The following is a 23,753-nucleotide window of genomic DNA, read 5'->3' on the forward strand; positions in this document are numbered from 1 at the left end:
CACATAAAGAAAATTGCTCAAAGAAAAGTTACAAAAACATTTAGACAAACAGGTTTGTAATATTTATTTTCAATGCACATACATAGCATATATACACGTCAGTAACATTCTGTTACTGCTTAACTTTGTTACAGCAGATGCTTATACTAGAACAGCGACTTGGAAATCAAACTTAAATGAGACTGTATTAAAAGAAGAAAATGAATTGCACTTTTATTACAAATTGTTTTCCCAATGCTTCCCCAACGTTGCAAGTAATATGCTATTAAAAATCTCAAGAGTTGCAGTCCATTTGTGCATGTATTCTTTATAATAAATTCAGATGAATTATTCTCCAATTTTACTCTAAAATGGGATAAATTATTGACCTGGTATTACTTAAAGGTTCATTACATGAAATGTACTAACAACTAAGACTTTATATAGCAGCTATTCAAACATATAAAAAGGGCACCATGCTTCAAAATATGGGAAAACGTTAAAAAGGTTTATTGTAAGATAAAAAGTGTTGGCATTCAGCTATAAAGCCTTGTCCACTACTTACATAAATGACTTAAAATAAAGATCACTGCACATAATATAAAGGGCGGGGGCCAATGTGTGTATTTTCAGTCACAACAGTATGTCTATTCTTCACAGATGAGTGTTTCCATGACAAACCTGTTCTCAAAGTGTCGAATCTTTCGGCAATTACTTGCTTCACGCTTCTGTATTCCTGTTGTGGGAAAGTGAATAGAATATAAAGATTTTTAAAAAAAGATAGTTGCCTTTTATTTCCTGTGAAAACTGGAGACTCTGTAGGTCATTAATAAGGAACTGGGTCTGGCCAACAAGCCAGCTTCGTATCTCCCCCCCCCCCAACTTTGACCACCCACCCATCAATAGGCTGGTATCACAATGAACTGATGGGTGCTGGGCCTTCAAAGAGATTCCCTGTGACTTTTTATTAGCTGATAGGTCAGTTATAGGCAGAAAGTATTCAAAGTGCTGGTGAAAATGTTTTGAATGCAAACTGCTTTTCTAAAAATAAAAGTTCTGTTTTTAATTGGAGTGGGGGTTTTTTGTTTTCCCTGAGAAAATGGCTTAAATTCAAGAATTCAAACCACCACCTTCTTTCAGGCCCCTCAGCTGCACTAGGGCATTGATGAGCACCTGCAAGACACATATAAACTACATAGGAGAGTCAAGATAGGAAGGTTGTGAAGGCTGGAGGCTGCAAATCTCTCTGCAAATTTACGGATGTTGGATGATGCAGGGAGCTGCAGACATTTAATGAACTAAAAAGCAGACACAGCGGCTCTCTCAAGACTTGCTCTGAGCAGTCTTATCGCAAAGGAGTTGCTTTATGTACAGTTCTTGTTGAACCATCTTGATGCATCCGATATTGTTGTCCTTTAATCAGGATCGCCATACCAAGTATAACAAATCTAGGCTCTAGAACAGGCTACCACTAAATTCAGTTTTGCCCCAGCATAGCTCACAGTTTCTGCTGCCAAAGGCAGGCAAATGCAAGAAATGCCACCTTATACCAGGGGTAGCTAACACCGGCTCTCCAGATATTGCTGGACTACAACTCCCATCATCCCTGACCATTGGGCATGCTGGTTCTGGCTGATGGGAGCTGGAGTCCAACAATGTCTGAAGAGCCACAGATCAGCCATCCCTGTCATATTATTCCTACCCAACTGAAGAGCTGTGGTGAAAGCCTCAACAGTTACCGTATTTTTTGCACCATAACACTCACTTTTTTCCTCCTAGAAAGTAAGGGGAAATGTCTGTGCGTGTTATGGAGGGAATGCCTATAGGTGGCGGGGGGGGGGGGATCTGCTGCAGTCGTGAGAAGAGGATCCATGGTTCCCCTTCCTTCCCTCCTCCGTGGCTCGCTTTGAAACAGCAAAGTGGGAGAAGAGCCGCTGAGTGGGGAGGAGAGAGGGACAGAGAGCCTGCTTCTTTAAAGGAGCAAAGCGGGAGAGGAGAGGAGAGTTGGTTCCTTTAAAGCAAGCAATAATCAAGATTCAGATAAGTAGCTTTGTTGGTCTGATGCAGTCGAAATTTAAAAAATAATAAATCATCCAGTAGCACCTTAGAGACCAACTAAGTTTGTTCTGGGTATAATAAGCTTTCATGTGCATGCACACTTCTTCAGATCCACATCAAGTTTAGTCTTCATTGAAAGGTACTTCCTTTGTTCTGTGTCCCAAACAATGCTCCAGCAAAATTAGTCAATTCTGTTCCAACATACCACGAGATGCTACAACTCATGATTCAGCCCAAGTTAAGCAATTTTTAGTCCCCTGATTTGAATGGTAAATGTTTAAGCTCATGCCTGTCACCCATTGAAAATAATGGTGACTTGGCTTACATCTGACTGGTGCCCACTGCACTGTTGTTAAATCTTATGCAAAGTGCTTGATGCATAAAAGTAGCATGATTCAAACTGGCAAACTGGTTAAACTAAATAGAAGTACCACATGAAATACGTTTTATGTATTTTGTCCATGAGTTCACCATTCCATTTATACGTTTATTATTACAGTTCTTAGTGAAGTATAGTCTCTGAATCAGATCACAGTGCTAAACATGCAATTACTGATATCGCAACAGTGTACAAGGCACACACACAAAAAATTCAATGGCACAAAAAACTGTCCTGAATGCTAAGAGTTGCCATGTGAGAAACTATTTAGCATGAGGGCCAACAAACGCAAGCGATTACATTTGAACTGCAGCAAAGCTGCAAAGTCTCAGGCTGTCACAATATGAATACAGAGCACTGGGATGCTACACTTTCACTATTTTATATGGCACTTAACAGGAGGGCCATCACCCTCAACAGAATTGAGGTACCTTTCCTTTTCCCATCCACATGCCAATCATACCTTTCAGCATTTCCTTGCGCTGCAATTTGTAGGTCTCTTTGCCACGACAGAGGCGATAGATGAAGAAGCCCAGCTGATCCACATTTTCTATACGATCAGTAACTATCATCTGCTCATGAATCAAGTAGGACTGAGGCAAGTATGTTCCAGCCTGCATCAACCCAAATAAAAGTGCAACAGTATAGTCTCAATAATGTTAATGATGTCAGGTGGGTCGTTTTTACAACTGTTCTGCGGAAAAAAAGTTCAGTTCTGCAAAATGTGTGTTGGAGGGGAGGGACTTTTTGCAGAAGGTAGAAGGAAACTGCTTTTTAAAAATACTCTATCAATTTTGCACACTTTAGAAAACAATAAAACATAATAGAGGATAAATGGTGAATCACATTTTGATGGACAGTTGATATAAATAATAATAGATAACTATTGTATCATATATTTCTGCCAAGGCTAATGTGGGGCAGTTTTGCCCTGTTAATATATTCAATAAGATCTCTCAAAGCTGCCGAAAGGTTTTTGGCTTGATGCTACCACTATAACACTATTTTTTAAAATAACCATAGCTGGGGTTGCCATATTTCAAACAGTAAAAATCCAGACAGAAATGTTGTTCTACTTTTTTTGGCCAAACTTGTTGAGCTTTTTGGCCAATTTTTTTAAGGAAAATAAGCAAAAACGGCACTACCGACAAGGTCTGCCATACATCCGGATTTTCCCGGACATTTGACCGATTTCCGCCCAGACACAGCTAGAGACAGGAGTATTCTGGATGTGTCCAGGAAATTCCGGACATATGGCAACCCTTCCATAACTAAAGTTAACTGCAGTTCTCTCAATTTGGACATAATGGGGAACTCAAATTTAAACTGAAAGGTTTGGGCTACTAGCAAAAATGGCCCTCAAGACAAAATTACTTTAAAAAACAAATATTAATAATTTGTATTAAGATTTTTCAAAACAACTGATTAGGACCAGGTTACTTCAGAGACCCCCTTAACTCTTATCTACTCAGTAAGTCACCGTGTTCTGCAGGACAGTTTCTCCTTGATATATCAAAAATATCAGAAGCCTGGTCAACCCCAGCTCCAAGCATCGCTTTCAGCGTGACTACCTCTATTCTGTGAAACAGCATTCTTGTTGAGAAGTTGTTTGAATGCGTAAACAAGTTTTATGTATATGCTATAATGTAAAAATTAACTGATTATAGACAAGGTAGACTTAAACCACATTCTTCAAACAATGTAAGTTATGCTTTTGAATTGTGTACAGTGTAATTATTATTTTTTAAATTCTTAATATGACTTATAAATAAAAAATTAGCTAATGAAGTTACAACATTCTGCTGCTCTTTCATGTTTACATACACTTATATCTCCAGTAAGAAAGTTCAATGATCTAGCTTGAATATATTCAAAAAGAAACGTGAATTTTAATCATACCTTGATGTTGATCAACAACTCCAAAAAGTTTTTAGGCGGCATAACAACTGACGTGTTTAGAGGAATAACATAGCATTTATCCAGGCTGAGGTCAAGGTAAGCTGTAAGTCTCTGATGAGAAGATGTCACAAATAGCATGTTAGTAATTGTAAACATACAAAATTACGTATGAGTAATTGCTACTTCATTTTCCTGCTGAAAATTTCCTGGTCGTCAAACAAAAACATCTTGAAGGTCCCAGGCCACAGAGAGGTTAGGCTGGCCTCAACTAGAGCCAGGGCTTTTTCAGCTGTGGCTCCAATCTGGTGGAACGCTCTGTCACAAGAGACTAGGGCCTTGCGGGACTTGACATCTTTCCGCAGGGCCTGCAAGACAGAGCTGTTCTGCCAGGCCTTTGGTCGGGGTTCAGTCTGACTCCCTCTCCCCTTTCATAAGAACTTGCATGAAAGTGGCCTCCCAATTTTTCTCACAGGCCAATATAAGTTCAGCACAAACAGTTGAGCATTTAAGGTCCCCAACCCTAATCTGCGAGTTGTCATCTGATTGGATTTTATTCTGATCCTGATCTGATTTGAGGATGTATTTTAATTGATTGTCTGATTTTCTGTTAATGTATTATACATTTGATGTTAGCCGCTCTAAGCCCGGCTTTGGCTGGGGAGGGTGGGATATCAATAAAATTTATTATTATTATCATTATTATTATTATGCCTGCCTGCCTTTGCAGATATTATTTGTAATGTCCTTTCAGATAAAACAAAACCAGCACTAAGAAAAGTCCAGCCTTCTGTGCTAGTTTTCTGTGGTTGTTTCTTCCTTTTGCGGGGGGGGGGGGGGGGGAGCAGTGTCTTCCACATTGGGAAGCACTAAAAAACATGTGATCCAATTACCTGAAGTGGCACAAACCATTCTGCCAACTGAGGTTCCCACCACCCCATTTTGCTGCATGAATATCCCAGGCCTAATTTAAGAAGTGCAAAACACAATAAAACCTAGTACTTTTTATGCACTCAATGTTTTCAAATTGTAAATGTGATGGTTTTCTGGGCATGTGATTTAAACTAATTGGAGGAGAATTGTTATTATACAGTACAACCCCCAAGTTCCAGGCATCTCAAGTCATAGGCAAACTATCCAAAATGGTAGATGACACTCAAAGTATGCTTAATGTGATTTTCCTTATTCAACACTCTAAAATAAATATCAGATTAATGTGCAGGGTTCTATAATTATGTGTTGAATTTCAGTTACTACAGTAAGACAACCCAATTTATGCAAGGTAGACAAATCAGAATTTGAGGGGTTTTTTTAGAGCAGTAAAAGAATTGGAGAGAGAGAGAGAGAGAGAGAGAGAGAGAGGGGGGGGGGGGGGAATTTCATCTAAGAGTAAACTCAAATAGCTACATATCCCATCAGTTGAAAGTACACTGAGGCCACAGTGAGGGTCCCTAACCACTGAGAATGCTGGCTCAGGCTGATAGGAGTTGGAGGGCAACACCTGAAGATCACAGCACCCCCATTCCCATTCTGAAGGAAGCTGCTGGATGTAACTGATTGTATGGAGGGAACTGTTTAGTTCACAATGAATACCAGAAACATGAACTTCGGGCGGCTGCTAGTTTTTGTTGAGTCTGGTAATTAATTAATTAATTAATTAATTAATTAATTAATTAAAATAAAATAAAATAAAATAAAATAATTTATTTTTCCCCAGCCACTCTGGGTGGCTTCTAGCAAAAGATTAAAAATACATTAAAAAACCCAATTATTAAAAACTTCCCTAAACAATGTGGGTGGGTGACAATATAAACAGTGCTGCTCAATCACAGCCATGTTAAAATAATTTGCTTTCTAACTGCTTTCTATGGGCAGCTCTCACTTCCACTGCAAGGGAGATTAAAGGAACTGGAATTTGGGCAAATGATGCAAGTCTGATGATTGTGGGAAGATAAACCATGGAACGCTGAAAAGGTAGTAACAGAAAAGATAATGAAAAAGGGAGTGAGGATGGTTACCTGCACAGGCCCTTAAAAGCATCATGGCAAGCAGTGAATTACTCTCCTCACTACACTATGCAGCAATAAAATGTTGTTCCACACCAATCTAAAGCACTTTTGCACAGGAAGGAAAAAGTGGGAAAGTGCCCATGGTAAATTCCAAGCAGTGCAAGGTTCCTGTTTCAGGCTGGGTGAAGCCTAGAACAGTACCTCTGTTAGGAGTAAGATGCACTGCAACGCTTTGCTGCAGGGCCCCCTTGTACTCACATCATAATTTTTTTACAAAAATCAGTGGTGGGGATCCATCATTTCCTTGTCTGGGACATGAATTAGGGAAGAAAAGCAGGACTTTTGTTAAGTACTGGAAATTCCTATTTCCATACCTGCCACATTCCAAACTCCAGGTTCCTAAAAAGCCTGTTGCTCACAGGCTTTAGAACATGTTCAGTGCTTGCAGTTATTGCAACTGTGTTATTGCACAGGAACATAGGAAGCTGTATTAAACTGAATCATATCATCAGTCCAGCTAGCTCAAATATTCTCTACTACACAAGGATGATGAACAGCCTGAGCGTTTTTATCTGGGCTCGAGACACTCCCTGATTTTGAATGCATTGTAGCACTGGCAATAAAATCACATATACAACAAGTTCTGTCAACTGTCAGTGGCTAGTGGTCCTCCTCTGGCTTCACCTGCCCCACTCTGGCCTCTCTCCAATTTCACAATACAACCTCTGCGCCAGAACGTTCAGCAATCAGTGTGAGTATCTGAGCATTACTGGAGAAGGGCATCATTTCCAATATAGCCTGAGCACTGGATCTTCAATGAACTCATCAGGAGTGGCAGTTCCATCATGAAAGGGTAGAGAAGACAGCTGGAGTGTTTTGCAATAACTCATGGCATGAAGCTGCCATCCCAAAGCTCCTGGAGCACTTTGATGTGCCAGTTCCCAAAGGCTACATAAGGCATAGCACATGAGAAGCTGGTATGTGTATGTTGCTTGAGTGTGTGCATCACTTTTGTGTCACTTGTGGATGCATGTGAGCAGTGGCCTAATTCATGATGGCACTGCCCTCTCCCGGTATGCAGCCTCCAGAAGACTAGTCAGGAACAAATAAGATCCTCAGGTGAAAAATACGTTGCCCACCCTAGTCTATGCCGCCTGGCAGCAGCTCTCCAGGTCTCAGATACAAGCCTTTCCAAGCCCAGTCAGAGATGTCAGAGACTGAACCACAGCCCTACAGCCTGCTTTTGAAAGTCAACACAACCAATCCATGGCTACAAACAAGCATATGGCAAGAAACTCTCACTCGCGTTACAGACTGTCCTTACCCGGTGAAAGTCATGAACGATATCAGCTGGATCACTGTCAGCAAATTCTGGAACAGGCACACTGATGAACTCCACCTCCTGCTCCTTGAGGATTTGAATGTTCTCTTCAATGATCTGGTAACGGGGAGCTGGGGCGCCTGAATCTGGCTCACTTAATGTTAAGCCATCCTCAATATACTTTATTCCACAGAAGTAAACGCCGTTTTCCTAAAGGGCAAAGTTAAAAGTGAAGCAAATATTATGCAAGCTTTCAGGCACTTATAATCACCCTTAAACCATTAATATGTACCAGATTAAAGTGCTATTTTTTCTTTCATCTCAAAGCTGTTTCAAGAAGCATAGTGAAGGGGAAGCAGGGCGTGAAGGGCAGGTGTAACCCAGGCAGGTCCATGTGTCCTGCTAGAGACAGGAAATTTCTGGGGGAAAATCAATTACAATATCTGAAAGTTTTAAAGTCAATTAAAATACTGTGGGAGTGGTTTGGGAAAACAGAAATACATACATTATGGATTCTCTTCTCAAACCTAGACTTACATCTCCTAAGCTTAAATGAAGGAACTTTCCTTATAAAAAGATTAAAATTAACATGTGAATTAGCTCTAAGAATTCAAGGGCTAGAGGTTAAAATATGTTGGGGATTTTACCTTCACCTTTTTTAAAAAAGAGTAACTAGCAGAAAATTGTCAAAATAGTACCAAGAGAAGTATTTACTCATTTAAGTAATATATTCAACCTACCTGGAATGCAAAATACTTGTATAGATAGGCACCCCCAAGTATCACCACAGCAAGCATAAAAGCTAATCCAAAACACATACACCAACACCAAGCCCTCCTTTGTGCGATAGGTACCACGCCCTCTGGATCCTAGAAATATAGAAAGGGAAACAGTAATCAGTTGTGTCCATCAAGCTTTATAAGGCCATATAGATGCATAGATATGTGGTTCTTTGTAAAGTCATAGGGTGATACCAAACTAAATCACAGTCAGAGAGTACACTCATTGAAATCAAAGTAGATACACTGTTTACTTCTAAGTAAAAGTGATTAGTATGAGAGCTTTGAATTGTTATCTTGTATATTTTTTAATATTGAAATTGCTATATAACCGGGGGGGGGGGGGGGCTTCTGGGGAAGGTCATGGCAAATTGACCAACTTTTGACAACAGCTCACCAACAGAGATAATTACGTGGTGAATGATGAAAGCCAAAGCAATCCTGGTTATTGAAATTCACTCTAGAGATAAAGAGTAAATGGGGGTTAACCTGAAAAAGCTGCTACCTGAGTCAGAAGACTGAGAAGCTGCCAGCTCCTAGAAACCCAGACTTTGGGGGTGGGGGGACTTAAGAGGGAGGCACCAGCATTGTGTCCGGAGGTGTCACTTGCAGTTAAGGTCAGAAAGCCTCCCTTTTCCTAATTATCATGAATTATCTCTGAAATTGAGAGGTTTAGCTGTCTGTCAGTGGAAATTTACATCTGGTGTGTAAGCTACTTTCTGATTTTGAGAAGAGTCAATTATAAAAGGCTAAAGACAAAACAAAAAGCATGCTTTAGGAGCTCTAAGTGTTCTGTTTTTAATTTTCTACTTCCCTACAGAAGATTTGCCTTGAAATGGAAAGTAATTCTCTACTTAAGTTCCTCCCATGGGAAATGAATTTTGGGAGAATGCTGTGAAGATCTTATGGTGGAGGTGGAAACTGAATATCTTAAGGGAGTGGCTGGGTTGAACCATTAACAAGACCAAGTACATTCGGTATGGCAAATTCATTGCTGGGCATTCCAATGACTGTTGGCATCTTACAGCAATTATTGGATGAGCAATTAAGAGAAATTAGAGCTGAAATAATAAAATGGGAAATGAAAACAGGATGAAATAGAAAATGGAATTAGAGGACTCAAAGGCTATGGAAAACAAGACTGACAAATGACTGCCAGAATAGGAGAGTGAAATGGTATACAGTGGTGCCTCGCTAGACGAAATTAATTCGTTCCGCGAATTTTTTCGTCTAGCGAATTTTTCATCTTGCGAAGCACAAAATCCCATAGGAATGCATTGAAAATCAATTAATGTGTTCCTATGGTCATAAAAAGTCCAAACAAAGCCAAATTTGGTACAACAAGAGTTTATTAAGTGCTCTTTAAAGGCACACATACAGTACTGTAAAGAGCATTTCAAAATTCAAACCCAGATTTTTTTTAAAAACAACAACAGCAGAGTGGCCCCAATGGTCACAGAAAATCATAAAAATGCAGGGAAAAAACCACAAGCTTCCAGATTCTTGCAAACCCCTCCCCAACTGTTCCCCCAGCCACCCAGCACACAGAAATTCAAATCCAGAATTTTTTTAAAAAAAACAGCAGAGTGGCCCAATGGTCACAAAAAATCATTAAAATGCAGAAAAAACACACACAAGCTTCCAGATTCTTGCAAACCCCTCCCCAACACCAAGTCCTTGAATTCCAAACACCCCAACCCAAAATCCAACCCCCCCAAAAAAAAAGTTTTAAAAGCTTAACTTACCAAATGGCTGCAAAAGAAGTTTTGGAAAAGCTTCAAAAATCACCAAAGTCTTTAAAAACCTCAAAAAAGGCTACTATGTACACTGCGTTCTATGAGTTGCTCCTCAAAGTCAAGTCGCAACTGTATTAATGGTGTTAAGAAAAAGGAAACAAACTTGCAAGACGTTTTAGTCTTGTGAAGCAAGCCCATAGGGAAATTCGTCCTGCGAAGCAGCTCAAAAAACGGAAAACCCTTTCGTCTAGCGAGTTTTCCGTCTTGTGAGGCATTCGTCTTGCGGGGCACCACTGTAATCGACAGCAATAGATAGTGAAATGGAAAGGTCCTTCACACAGTGTCTAGGAGGAATGAAACAGCCAAGGAGTGCAACAAGGCCATGGACGGAGAGACCAAGAGACATCCTAAATTGGCAGAAAGAGCGTTGAGAAAGAAAGGATTCTGTGTACAATTTGGAGTGAACTCAGATGGCACAGCTATCAAACCTCAAGCGCTTTTCTTGGGGGAGAAAGAATAGAAGAAGCAGAAATGGATTTCCCCCTCTAAATTAGGGTGGAAAATCACAGCAAATACTATTATATAATGAACACACACTGTTTGTATAATAAAGTGTATTTAGTGCACTAATATAAAGACAACAGAAAAAGCAATGGCATGGGTTGTGTCCAGATTAGGCTGTTCATTGTACATGGGTCACTGTTTCCATGTGCACACTTTCATCCACACATGACAGCTTGCAATTTTTATCTCAACATCCATACTAGTGGGCAACGCTTTATGGGATGTACTTGTATGCTATTGTCCCCGCCATTCAATTAGCCCTTCCTGCCCTCCTTAAATTCCAGAAACCTGAGGTGCACTTTGGGCATGCTTGCAAGTATCTGAGAAAGATGCTTTGTCTTGAACATCAAGTAACTGAAAATTGGTCACAACTCTGTAAGCGTATAATCATTGCCAAGCTGGCCCATCCCCCACTTCCAAGCTTGTGCTGAGAAGACATTTGCTCACATCCACAAAGCTATGCTGGCTGCATCACTGTCACTGTAGGGGTAAATCTAGCTGGAAAGCAAGGGTACACTCAAACATTTACTTTTTTATAATACACATTTTTCAATATACCTGATTTGCAAAGGTATGTGTGTGTAGTGAGGCGAGGTGAGAATATTCTCTGCTAGAAAATTCTCTGGAGAATAGTCTCCACAAACTGTAAATTCTGATGCAAGAACCAGTTTTACAACTCACATTTAAAAAATCTAGTAAATAATAAGTCAAGCTGTGATATTGCCAGTGTAAGTAATGAAGAATGATTTTTTTGATCCAGTTACATTATTTGGCATTGTGTCATTCACCACTGACAGTTCTGAAATGTGAGCTACAGAAAACAATTTTTTTAAAAAAATGCTATTCATTTTTTTTAAAAATGCTATTCATTTAATCTAATAAACATTAGAATTCGTATGTATTTCAACTATATGTAATAGCCTTTTTTCTATTTTGGTGTGACCTTATTCTTAGCAATTCCATACCCCTGGCCATACAATGTGATTTTTTTTTTTTAACAGAAAGTAGCTTTAATGCTTTATACACTTAAAGTACCCAGGCCTATAAAATTACATGTAACAGCATGTGATTTAAACCTTGATTTAAACAGCTTTTTATTTCTATATTATTATTTAGTGCCAGTAACTGGTTTCTGCAATGCCATTTAAAAGAGTGTGGCATACTGAAATATATTATCATATAATGATAATATATTTAATGTTAATGGCTTCTTTTTTATATGTATGCATAAAGTTTTCTTTATCAAGCTGTGTTTTAGTCACCCAAACAGTCATGTGTTAGAGCTATTAGAAGCACAGGATAGCCTATTACTGAATTTACTTGTATCATACCTTAACATGCCATTCGTTTCCAAGGGAGCCCCCAAAATCCAGCACAGAGCAAACATTTTTCTGTGTCTCCAGCACAAAAACCTCAGGTTACAAACACTTCAGGTTACAGACTCCGCTAACCCGGAAGTACGGTTTCACGTTAAAAAATGGACCGCCAGAACAAATTAACCAGAGGTACCACTGTACCTACTTTCATCTTCCAGCCAGGTGGGGTGTTGACACCCACCCATTTATTTCTATGGCAACCTCTTTAGACTGGTAAATTGCAGTACTTAAACAGGCAGCCAAAGTCATTACCTTAACAAAGGAACTGGTTTGGCTTGTTTCCTCTTATATATTCTGCCCCATACACAGGATCATAGGTTTGGAAGGAGCACAGCACATCATCATTCAAACCACTCCCCACCCAAAGAAATCCCTCTTAACAGTACAGTCGTTTTCAAACAGTACACCTTGGTTTTCAAACACCTTAGTTCTCAAACATTTTGGCTCCTGAATGCTGCAAACCCAGAAGAGAGTGTTACAGTTTGTGAGCTATTTTTGGAAGCTGAACGTCTGAAGGGGCTTCTTCCACAGCTTCCGATTGGCTGCAGGAGCTTCGGTTTTCAAACATTTTGGAAGTCGAATGGACTTCCGGGGTATGACTGTAGAGGCTGCTACCACAAAAAAAGACCAAACCAGCTTCAAATCCACATCACACTTCAATGTGAATAACCATAGTGAGCCAAACCAAACCAATTTACTGGATCCATTTAGATTTTTTAAAATAAATTTAGATTGCGATCTACTGATACATCACTGGGACGTCTGTGGTAGATCATCACTGGCTCCCCCCAAAGAAGCTCAACAACTTTGGCTCCTCTAAAAAAGCTCAACAACTTTGACCCGAACCCCCAAAACGGGGTAGATCACTGCCAGTTTTTAACTCCATGAGTAGATTGCAGCCTCTTGGGAGTTGGCCACCCCTGATGTACACTAATACTGAAAAGAAAGAAAGAAATCTCCCAAAGTGGTGCTCAACCTGATTAGAATTTAAAGCATCTCTGCAGGAAAATGCAAGAGGTCAAAACGGTTTATTTACTACTGCAGTGGTATATCGCCCTATACCTGCAAGTCAGACCAGAGCCAGATGCTTCCAACATCCAGCACAGGCTATTTATGTCTCTTTCTCTTCTTCTTCCCCACTTTTCACCATAGTCACCTAGAGAGCAGGGATGCTTCCAAAACTTAGGCTGATAGTCTCTGTCTCCACAGGATCCTTGGTTAGGTGCACTGTGCAGATCTCCATATCCACAAAGCAAGTAGCATGTTGCAGTTTGCCGTCCTCTACTGGGAAATTCAGCTGGATCTCATGTTCTACCAACTGAGCTATTCAAGCCAGGACTCTTGGTGAAACTCTGCTCAGTAACCACAAGCTGCACCCAAGCTTTCTCATATTCTTTGGGGATTGTTTCCCGAAAGAATCCTCAACACAAGGAAGATGGATTGCCTTTTGATAGCACCTACTTCACTGGGCTGTAGCCTAGCACAGGTAGTGATGTCTCAATGGTTATTATAGTTCTACACATAACTTTTTTTCCAAAAGGTACACCTGAATGGAACTGCATCACCAACATATATTATTCAGATAATGGAAAGGTGTTGGGATCCAGTGCATCGTGCCCAACAAGTTACACTCATAAGTTAGCAATTTCAAACAGCCTGTTCTAAGCATGACTTAGGTCTGTGGCCTAATCTGCATTTTCTGCTAAATCAAACCATAGCTAAGTGTGAATGAGCAAGAGTGCAGGCACAGCAGCAAAGGTCAGAGCTGCTTTGCTTCTCTGTCTTGCCCCATTCATAACATGGCAGCAGCAGGATTGCAAGAAAAGTGAAGCAGCTGTAAATTTTGCTGAGTACATTCACACTAACTCATTAAATTGGCTTAGTGTGTTACATGGAAAGTGGACCAGTAAATTTTCAGAACTGTTAGCATGGTACTGAGACTACACTGCCAGGTAGATAAGGACAGCAACCTAAATTGGAGCATGTAAAAATATATGAAGGCACTATTCTCATACAATATTTCATTTAGAGTATATACATTCATGCATTCCGCAGGATTGTTTTAAAGGAGGTCAGGATATGTGGATTACCCCAGATAGGTAAAGGTAAGAAGGTAAAGGACCACTGGACGGTTAAGTCCAGTCAAAAGCGACTATGGGGTTGTGGGACTCATATCGCTTCAGGCCAAAGAAACTGACACTTTCTGGGTCACGTGGCCAGCATGATTAAACCGCTTCTGGCACAACGGGACACTGTGACAGAAGCCAGTGCATACGGAAATGTCATTTACCTTCCCGCTGCAGTGGTACCTATTTATCTACTTGCACTGGCGTGCTTTTGAAGTGCTAGGTTGGCAGCAGCTGGGACAGAGCAACAGGAGCTCACTGCATCGTGCAGATTTGAACTGCTGACCCAAGAGGCTCAGTGGTTTAGACCACAGTGCCACCCGTGTCTCTTTACCTAACCCCATATACAGTGGTACCTCGGTTTTTGAACAGCTTAGTTCTTGAACTACTTGGAACCCGAATGCTGAAAACCCGGAAGTGAGTGTTCCAGTTTTCGAACTTTGTTTTGGAAGCCGAACATGCTCCGCTTTGAGTCCTGAGCGTCCATTTTTAGTGTTGCGCTGCTAATTTGTTTCCTACCATTGTAAATGAAAAGTTCCTCTTCCGGTTTTAGTATTGTGCTGCTAATTTGCACCCTACCATTCCAAAAGAAGTATTCTGTTTCTGAGGTGTTCAGAAGTGATATTTGGATCTTATATTTGCTGCTTTTGTTTTTGCTATTTTTTGTCTTTTTGTTTGTGTGGCTTTTTCATTTTTGTGGCTGACTTGTGACTTTGTCTTTGTAACTGTGTAGAACCCTGTTCAGCTACTGATCGATTGATTGTGCGACTGCGGAAATGAATAAAAGCAGCAAAGGCAAGAAAACCATTGACATTGTTTATTGCTTTCATTTTATGGATCAATGGTCTCGTTAGATACTAAATTTAATGTTAAAATTCTGTTTTAGGGGTTGTTTTTAAAAGTCTGGAATGGATTAATCCATTTTGCATTACTTCCTATGGGAAAGCATGCCTTGGTTTTGGAATGGACTTCTGGAATGGATTAAGTCTGAGAACCAAGGTACCACTGTACTGAGCAAATTAACAGCAAATGGGTCAAAATCTACTTGCTATGCCACTGTACCCCTAGTCCGGGGGTCGGCAACCTGCGGCTCCAGAGCCGCATGCGGCTCTTTAACGCCTTTGCTGCGGCTCCGGGGTGGAGGCGAGGGGAGGAGGCGCATTTTCTGGGCGGAAACACGCAAAAAGCCGCTTATGATTGGATCACTCCCTTATCTACTGGGGGCGCCTTGATCGCGCCAAAAACCTCTCCGTTTGGATTGCTTGCTGCCTATCCAAGTCGATTCGCTGCTGGGAGCCCAGCGCGCTACGCAAGCTCATCGCCGCATTTTACCTTTCCTGGGGAGGACTCGGCGCGCCTGGCGGATCAGGTTGTGGGCGGATCAAGTCGCAGTCGCGTGGAATTTGTGCTTTGTGACCGTTTGAAGTGGGGGTTTTTTTCTTGGGAGGCTGGGCGGCGGGAAGAGAGGGAGGCTTGTGGTAGCGTCGGGGCTTGTCTCTAGCAAAGTAAGTCCTTGCTATTTGGTCACATGCGCAGCATTCTCCTTGTGGGGGTGAGGTAGACATGACAGCCCATCTAAACACGCTAAATACAACCCTTCAGGGGAAAGGAGGCACAGCCCTGCACACGCTGGAGGAGGTTTTGGCATTTGAGCGCAAGTTGACAGTGTTTGTCAAAGATTTCCAGAGAGGTACACTGTCTCACTTTCCCTCTTTGAGAGAGTTCAAACAAAGTCATGATACGATAAATTTGGAATATTTCAAGTCTGCAATCACTGCAATGCAAAGTTCGTTTGGGAAACGATTCTGTGGTTTCAGAGAGGAAAAAAACACATTATCCTTTCCTGTCACTCCCCTGGCGATCGATCCATCCCTATTGAATATGACTGCATTTCCAGGTGTAAGTCAACCTGATCTTGAGCTGGAACTGGCCGATATAGCCGACAAAGATATATGGGTGTCCAAGTTCAAATGCTTGACCGCTACTCTTGAGGATGTTGCCCGTCAGAAGGCCATTCTGGCTCAGAATCATAAATGGAGTGATATTGAAAACCTTCCCAAACAGGACAAACTTGTATTCGAAACATGGAATGCCATCCCCAACACTTATATAAACATGAAAAAGTATGCATTTGGAGTCCTGTCGATCTTCGGTCCCACATATGTATGTGAGCAGGTCTTCTCCAACATGAACTATATTAAAAACAAACATCAATCACGCCTCACAGGTGACAGCTTGCAAGCCTGTGTGAAAATGAAGGTGACGTCTTACAGCCCTGATGTGCAGACACTGAGCACTGAGGTTCAGGAGCAAAAGTCCCATTAACCTGGTTACCTGGTTGTAAATTAAAAATTTTAATTAGCTATTAATTTGTCCTTTTTTCTTGAGATTGACAGCTGACTGCACGATCCTGTATATATAGCATTAAGGCAAGAAACAATATATACAGTGTTATATTTGTTTTAAATGTTGCAATGTTTTTGCGGCTCCCAGTTGTTGTTTTTCTTCGGAAACGGGTCCAAGTGGCTCTTTTTGTCTTAAAGGTTGCAGACCCCTGCCCTAGTCTATTTCCTAGCAGCAATCATATGTAAATACTTAATTGAGACCAGCGAATCGGAGCCATGCTATGGCAATGATAGGGTCACTTGTGCCCAGTCAAGGTAATCCATCATTTAGCTTGTGCTAATAAAAAAGTATTTTGGTATTGATTATGATTGAAAGTTTTACATAGCTTAGACTCCACCCCCCAGGAAAAATCTCTGAAACAGCTGAACATTTTAAAAAGTATTGTTGTGGAATGGAGAGCAGAAATCCTTCAGCCACCTTCCCAAAGCCAAGTAAACAGTCTCCAGACTTTGTGAATGAGGTGCCAGGACTCTGGCACAAGGCTGGAGCCCTCATGCCTCCTTCCCTCAGTGACTCGACTTTGGTGAAGGCAGAGCGAGGGCTTTGGGAATGTCCCAAAACCCAGTAAAGTAGGCACCACCTCACTTACTGGGGTCTGGGAAAGTCACATGAGGGGCCTGGAAAGCGCTCAGGGCCCTCCCAGGACCCCAGTACGCAGCCCCCCACCCCACTGGAAGGCGGTTCTGGAGGTTCCCAATTTTGCCTTTGTGCGCAGACCCCTGTAACCGAGCTCTTGTGTAAGTGGCAGGCCCACTGTACAGAAGTGTAGGCATCAAATCTGTTTATTTTGCAGGTAATGTTCCAGGCAAGGCAGACAGTGAAAAGTGTTGGGCAAGGGGGATTGCTTTTGGCTTAGTCCAGCTGATTCTGTAGCTCTTGTTAGGAAGCAAGATTAAATCGTGTCAAGAGAGGAAGAGTGAAACAACATCAACATACCAGGAAAGTTTGTATGTTTGATTTCCTCGTTTAATTTCCTTAATACTAGGCCCTTGCTGGATAACACAAACCAGCAACTCAAGGGAAATAAAAAAGGGTCATCCCTACCTCAACCCCACAATAAACTGTTTAGATCTTGGATCCCAAGTAAGGAACGGTGGGGGGGGGAAGCAGCAGCTTCTTGAACATCTCTTACAAAGACCAAATTAAGCCCCCACCTTTCCACATCAAATGACAGCACCAACTTTGCAAAAGATCTTTGGTCTACTGCAGCTAAAATATCAGAGGAACTGAAGATAGAGTTGGAATCTAACACAGCATACTGAGCAGATCTAACTGTGCCAATTGATAGTGAAAACATTTTTAAAAAATAAAACTCACTAATCTCATAATTAATTTTTCCCTCCATTTTGAAGAACAATTGTGTATCCGTTTTCCAAACTGCTTAAACCCAGGAATGCCAAATTTGGAACCATGGCAAGTTTCAATAGCTTGATGTTGATGAATCCTATTTCCTCTTTGCTGTAGTAATGTATATACGTATAGTTGCAGCTTAGAGAACTATAAAGTGTAAATATGAACTGTTTAGTCTTTAGAAAGTCCGAAAATGCCAGACTATTTTAACTACCGTGTATCATTATAAAATGGTAACCTAAAACTTATCAGAATGCTGCAAGACAGTTTTAACTTGACTGGGATTATGGAAATTAAAGGGCTCATCCACTGACTTATTGGAGATTAAATTCATTGCTTCACTGCATAAAACTAATGATTTACTTGATGTCATCACAATTTGGTACAATATGACTATCACGTGGCAATGTGAAGAGCAATTATGAATTTTAACATAGGTTTTCCTTGATTACAGACTACTTCATCAGCTACATTAAGTGTGCTTTTCATCGGGCAGAAATATAGGTGTAAAGAAAACCGGTTACGCTCCCTGCGCTTGGAGGAAATGCCAGCCATGAAGCTTCCGACATAATAGATCTGTTTGTCTGCGCTGTTTTTGCGGCAACATCCTACCCGTCTGGGAACCTGGCACAAAAACGCTTCACCTTCCTCCGTCTTGATGCAAGAGACGCGGCGACCCGAGCAGGACGGATCTGCCCGCGCCCGTCTTTCCTTCCCTGCTAACGAGGCAACTGCGGCGGAGCGGACCGAGGCCCCCTCGGCATCCCCAAGGGACTGAGGAGGCAGCTCCGAGCGCGGCCCGGAGAAAACAAGGCCGCCGAAGAGCAGGGGGCGAAGCTCGGCGGCTCTTCCCGAGTCAGCCATTTTAGATCCGCCCCGAGCTCTTCCTTCGCCTCTCCGCGGCGCTTGCAAGGCGCTCGGCCGGGAACCCGGCGCCGCTCTCCGCCCGGGCCGCCCCGCAGGCCTCCCTCCCGAAGGGGCCTGGCGGACGGAGCCGCCGACTCCCCTCGCCCGCCCGCTCACCTTGGCGCCGGGGGGCAAGATCAGCACTTGGCTGCAGCTGCCCTCCTTGCTCTCGTCCTCCTCCTTCCGGCCCGCGGCGTCCTTCTGCGCCAACGCCGAGTTGAACGACACCTTCACCATGATGGCGGCGGCTGAGGGGCGATCCCGGGAGCTTCCGGCTCTCCGCTGGGCTGGCGGCGGCGGCGGCGGCGGAGGGTGGGGCTGGGGCCTAGGTGCGCGCCGCTCCTGCGCCTCTGCCTCCCTTCCCTGCGCTCTCCGCCTCCGCCTCCTCCTCGCTCAGGCGCCCAACCAGCCGGGCAAGCGACCGCGGGAGAGGGCGGGCCGAGGGAGGAGCCAAGGCGGCACCGGGCGGGGGGGGGGGGGAGCTGCCTCAGGAGCCCCCGCAGGAGAGGCGCGCCAAAGGCGGGCATTAATAATAATAATATTTTTTTATTTATACCCCGCCCTCCCAGCCAAGGCCGGGCTCAGAGCAGCTTACAAGCAATAATAAAAACAAGATGAATGATTACAACTTAAAAACAAAAATACAACATTAAAATAATGGAACATTAAAATATTAAAATGTAGCCTCATCGCAGGAGGAGAAGGAAAAGAAAGGGAAAAAAAGAGAGAGGGAGGGAATCAAATTGGCTCCAAGCCAAAGGCCAAGCGGAAGAATTCTGTCTTACAGGCCCTGCGGAAAGAAATCAGATCCTGCAGGGCCCTGGTCTCATGAGGCAGAGCGTTCCACCAGGCCGGGGCCAGAGTTGAAAAGGCCCTGGCTCTGGTTGAAGCCAATCTAACTTCCTTAGGGCCCGGGACCACTAGGGTGTTGCTGTTTATGGACCTTGAGCTGAATGTTTCGGCTCCCAAACTCTGAAAAACCAGAAATGCTTCCGTTTTCAAACGTGCCTGGAGGCATGTTTCTCTTTCTGAATGGAGCTTGCTGACTGCCCCATTGAGTCCCAGTTTTTGAACACTTCGGAAGCTGAACAGGCTTCTGGAAAGCTTTAAGTTTGACAACCGAGGTTCCACTGAACGTGGTTGTGGCGTTTGTACAGAGCCCCCAGTCGTCTCACGGACAATTGACCCATACGTACACCACTAATCTGCTGCCACCAACCAGGTCCTCCCCGGTAAATCACTTAGTCTCAGGTTCTCAAATTAACAAAGAAAAGTGTAGTTTATTTCAGACACAAACAAACTTTAACTGCATTCCAAACGTTGTTACTCTTTACCTTCTTAGTCTTGTTTTATCCTGTCTCTATCTCTTCTACCTCTCCTCACACAAGAACCCACTGCACTAACTGTCTCTCTATTTCCAACTGCCGGCCAACTGCTTTTCCAACTGCCTCAACCAACCAACCAACCCATTAAAACCAACCAACTACCCACCAACAACTCAAACCTCAGGCTAAGCCCTTTTATATGCAGGTAGGCTCTGCCTCCGGCTTTCCTATTGGTTTTCATATTAACCCTTTTTCTCCCCCTGCTTTATTATTCCTCCACCCACTATATGTCCAAGGTACTTGATTTCTGAGTCCCCAATCTGACATTTACTAGCCTTAATGGTCAAGCCCGCCTCTTTAATTCTTTGTAGCACTAACTCTAGGGGCTCTTTGTGTTCAGACCAGGTTTGACTAAAAGTTGCAATATCAAAAGCATGAGTGCAGGATCTTATGCACTAGCCTTTGAAAGGTCGCTGGTGCATTTTTTAGCCCAAAGGTCATCACTTTTTTATTTTACTTTTTTTTGTTGAATTACAGATATACAAGCATACAAACATACATTTCATACAATCCTTAAAAATATTCAAACATACTTACACTCAATCCCACAAATAATTCCTTTTCCCATCACCATCCACCACCCCTCACCCCACCTTTGTGTTAGACTTCCAATCTACTCAATTGCAATTTCTTTCCACTTCTATTACAAAGGCCATCATTTTAAACTCATATAATCCTAGGGGACTTTTCCTGGTCCCCAGGATACATTTTTACTTGATAATAGCCTTTTGTCAAGTCTAGACAGGTAATGAAATGGCACCTGCCTATGGTCTCAATTAGGTGATCTAAGCGGGGCATTGGATAGGCATCCGCCTTAGTGACGTGATTTAACTTTTGGTAAAAACAAAAAAAAATCCTTCCCGTAGCACCTTAAAGACCAACTAAGTTAGTTCTTGGTATGAGCTTTCGTGTGCATGCACACTTCTTCAGATACACTGAAACAGAAGTTTCCAGACCCTTCTATATAGTGAGAAGGTGGAGAGGGGTATTACTCAGAAGGGTGGTGGGAATGGGTGATTGGCAGATAGCTGTGATGAGTAATACCCCTCCCCACCTTCTCACTATATAGAAGGGTCTGGAAACTTCTGTTTCAGTGTATCTGAAGAAGTGTGCATGCACACGAAAGCTCATACCAAGAACTAACTTAGTTGGTCTTTAAGGTGCTACTGGAAGGAATTTTTTTTGTTTTGACTATGGCAGACGAACACGGCTAACTTTTGGTAGTCAACACAAAATCTTATAGAGCCATCAGGTTTGTCTACCAGCACTCCCGGTGCTGCCCAGGGACTCTCTGAGGGGGTTATGATCCCTGCCTTCAGCATCTCCTGCACCTCGTTGCAGACTTTATCCATGTATGTCCCAGTTATCCGATAAGGGGTCACTACAATGGGTTTAGCATCCCCAGTGTCTATGCGATGGACCACTCCCTTTGCTATTCCAAAGACTGCTTTGTATTTTTGTAGGATACTTCCTTCCTCCTCCCGCTGTGATTGGGTTAATGAAGGGGCTAGATTCACTTCTTTCTGATTACAACGTCACTCCCCTCTCCCTTCCCAGCACAGTATGTCGTCTGTTTATTCTGGGTCCTCTCTTACAGCATATAGAGCCCAGCTTTCTGTTCTATGGTAGGGTTTTAGCATGTTCACATGAACCACTTTGCGCCCTTCATCCCCCTGCTGGATAATGTAGTTCACATAATTCATTTTGGACACAATCTTCTACGGTCCCTTCCCAGGCTAATTGCAATTTATTTCCCTTTATTGGCCTTAGCAGCAACACTTCATCTTCTGGCCCAAAGTTTCTCTCTCTGGCCTTTATATCATACCATAATTTTTGCTTTAACTGCGTGGCTTTTAAATTTTCTCCTTATGAAAGTGATCTCCCAGCTCAACCAGGCTGGCCAGCTGCCTTCTCTTTCCCCGTCAGGAGTGGAGTGATTTCATTCCAACTCAACCCAGAGGCTCCAGGGGTCTAGAAGGTGCATTGAGCTGAGTCAGTCTGGGAATACTGATTTGCTGCAAATACCTCGTACCCCACTGGTGTTTTAAGAAACATATTTTCTGGCATTGGAAGAAAAGCCTTCATGAAATATATTTGGAGTCCTATCATGATTTCATGCTCTTTATTGCAGCTTGTAAAACAGTGATTGAGTTGCCCCCAAACCTCAGGCTTTTATATACATTATTTACACAATGAGTGCCGTCTGATTGGCTGATTCTGCTTCCCTCTTGGAGCCTGATTGGTCTTTTCCTGCAGGCCAATCAGTTGTTGCATTATATGATCCTACCAGCCTAATAGGCGGATTAACTTCCTCCTGGAGCCTGATTGGTCTTTTCCTGCAAGCCAATCAGTTGTTGCATTTTAGGATCCTACTTGCCTATTGTTCTAGGATCCAAACTTAGTGCTTAACACTTCAGCTGAAGGGTCCACAATCTGGTGTTGAAGCAAGACAAAATGCTTCCTTCTCCCCCCCACCGTTTTGTTTCCAACAGCCCCTCTGCCAGAGAAGGCGAAAAGCAAATTTGACCCCTCGTTTTGGGAAAGACTTGCACAACCAAAGAAGAGGGAAGAATAAACTGTCTGCAGAAACATGGTAAAATCTACAGAAGGAAATGACTGTTGCATTCACGGGTTTTCATTTTATTGCCCCTGGCTATGGCTTACACAACTACCTGCAAAATAACTGCAAACTTGATGCTCAGAAGTTCCCCCCACTCTGGCATCACCCAGCCTTGAATGCTGGATTGTTCTTCTGCTACCATAAATTTAAAAAAGCAGAGAATGTAGTCGTTGGAGACAAATGAGCCAAGAGGAAAGCTATCAGAAGAAAGCCAAGATTAGGATACAATATACAGGGGTAAAATATCTTGGTTTTCTGATTGAACATGGTGATTCAAAGTTTTGTTTTTTAATCAGATAGGATTTAACCCTTTTCTTGTAGTCACCCCAATGTATCTCAAAGCAAAGCTGCTTTGCAGCAGCAACCTGTAACAATATAGAGTGCTATATTGTCCTTCTGAGTCATGTCCATGCTTGCCTTTCAGATTTCCACCCAAGGAAGAAAAAGGAAAACAACAACAACAAAGAAGAAGAAGAAAGAACCGCCATTGAACCCCTTCCCTCCTCCTACCACGCTGGCTATATGCTTTCTTTCCAGCCCCCCATTCCAAAATAATTCCCCTCCCTCCACTGCTACCAACCCCTACCAGTTTCTCACTAAACATATCTGAACTCCATGTTTCTCCATGTTCATCTGTAATGCCCTTTAAATGTTTTGGTTTTAGTTTTTGAAAAATGATTTTTAAAGATTTTTGAGTGTTCAGCATTTTGCAGCAGATTTTCAATTGTTATTTGTTTTCTTTACTGTTTAAACCAGATCAAAATGTAAGTCTGTAGGTAGAGATTTAAAGTATTTATTGCTACAACTTAGTTGACAAATTGATGTTACTGTAAAGACATACATTCTGTTAAGTCTTGTTTGCT

At 42.3% G+C, this 23,753-nt stretch overlaps 1 protein-coding gene across 2 annotated transcripts; it reads right to left on the reverse strand.

Moving 5' to 3' along the window:
* Positions 1 to 39: 39 nt before the first annotated feature.
* Positions 40 to 19,411, reverse strand: ITM2B (integral membrane protein 2B). 2 transcript variants are annotated; one of them, XR_014558337.1, is made up of 6 exons: positions 19,003 to 19,315; positions 8,383 to 8,511; positions 7,646 to 7,852; positions 4,316 to 4,426; positions 2,000 to 3,030; positions 40 to 1,739 (listed from the first exon to the last, which is right to left on the reverse strand). XR_014558337.1 is itself a non-coding variant. In XM_083714535.1 (6 exons), exons 1-6 carry the CDS (start codon positions 19,120 to 19,122, stop codon positions 627 to 629), a joined length of 807 nt encoding a protein of 268 aa, XP_083570661.1. In that variant the 5' UTR covers positions 19,123 to 19,411; the 3' UTR covers positions 40 to 626. The 2 variants fall into 2 exon arrangements, 1 of the variants encoding a protein (XP_083570661.1); XM_083714535.1 differs by having other exon boundaries at positions 40 to 715; positions 2,880 to 3,030; positions 19,003 to 19,411.
* Between the last annotated feature and the right edge of the window lie 4,342 nt (positions 19,412 to 23,753).

Source organism: Podarcis gaigeae, assembly GCF_964106915.1.
Source record: "Podarcis gaigeae genome assembly, chromosome: 1".
Lineage (NCBI taxonomy): Eukaryota > Metazoa > Chordata > Lepidosauria > Squamata > Lacertidae > Podarcis > Podarcis gaigeae.

Excerpts from the sequence above, each read along its gene's own strand:
- ITM2B (XM_083714535.1), bottom strand. The coding sequence starts at position 19,122 with ATGGTGAAGGTGTCGTTCAACTCGGCGTTGGCGCAGAAGGACGCCGCG. Across the intron at positions 7,853-8,382 it reads ACAAGTATTTTGCATTCCAG|GAAAACGGCGTTTACTTCTG; the intron begins GTAGGTTGAATA and ends TTTGCCCTTTAG. Across the intron at positions 3,031-4,315 it reads AGTTGTTGATCAACATCAAG|GCTGGAACATACTTGCCTCA; the intron begins GTATGATTAAAA and ends GGGTTGATGCAG.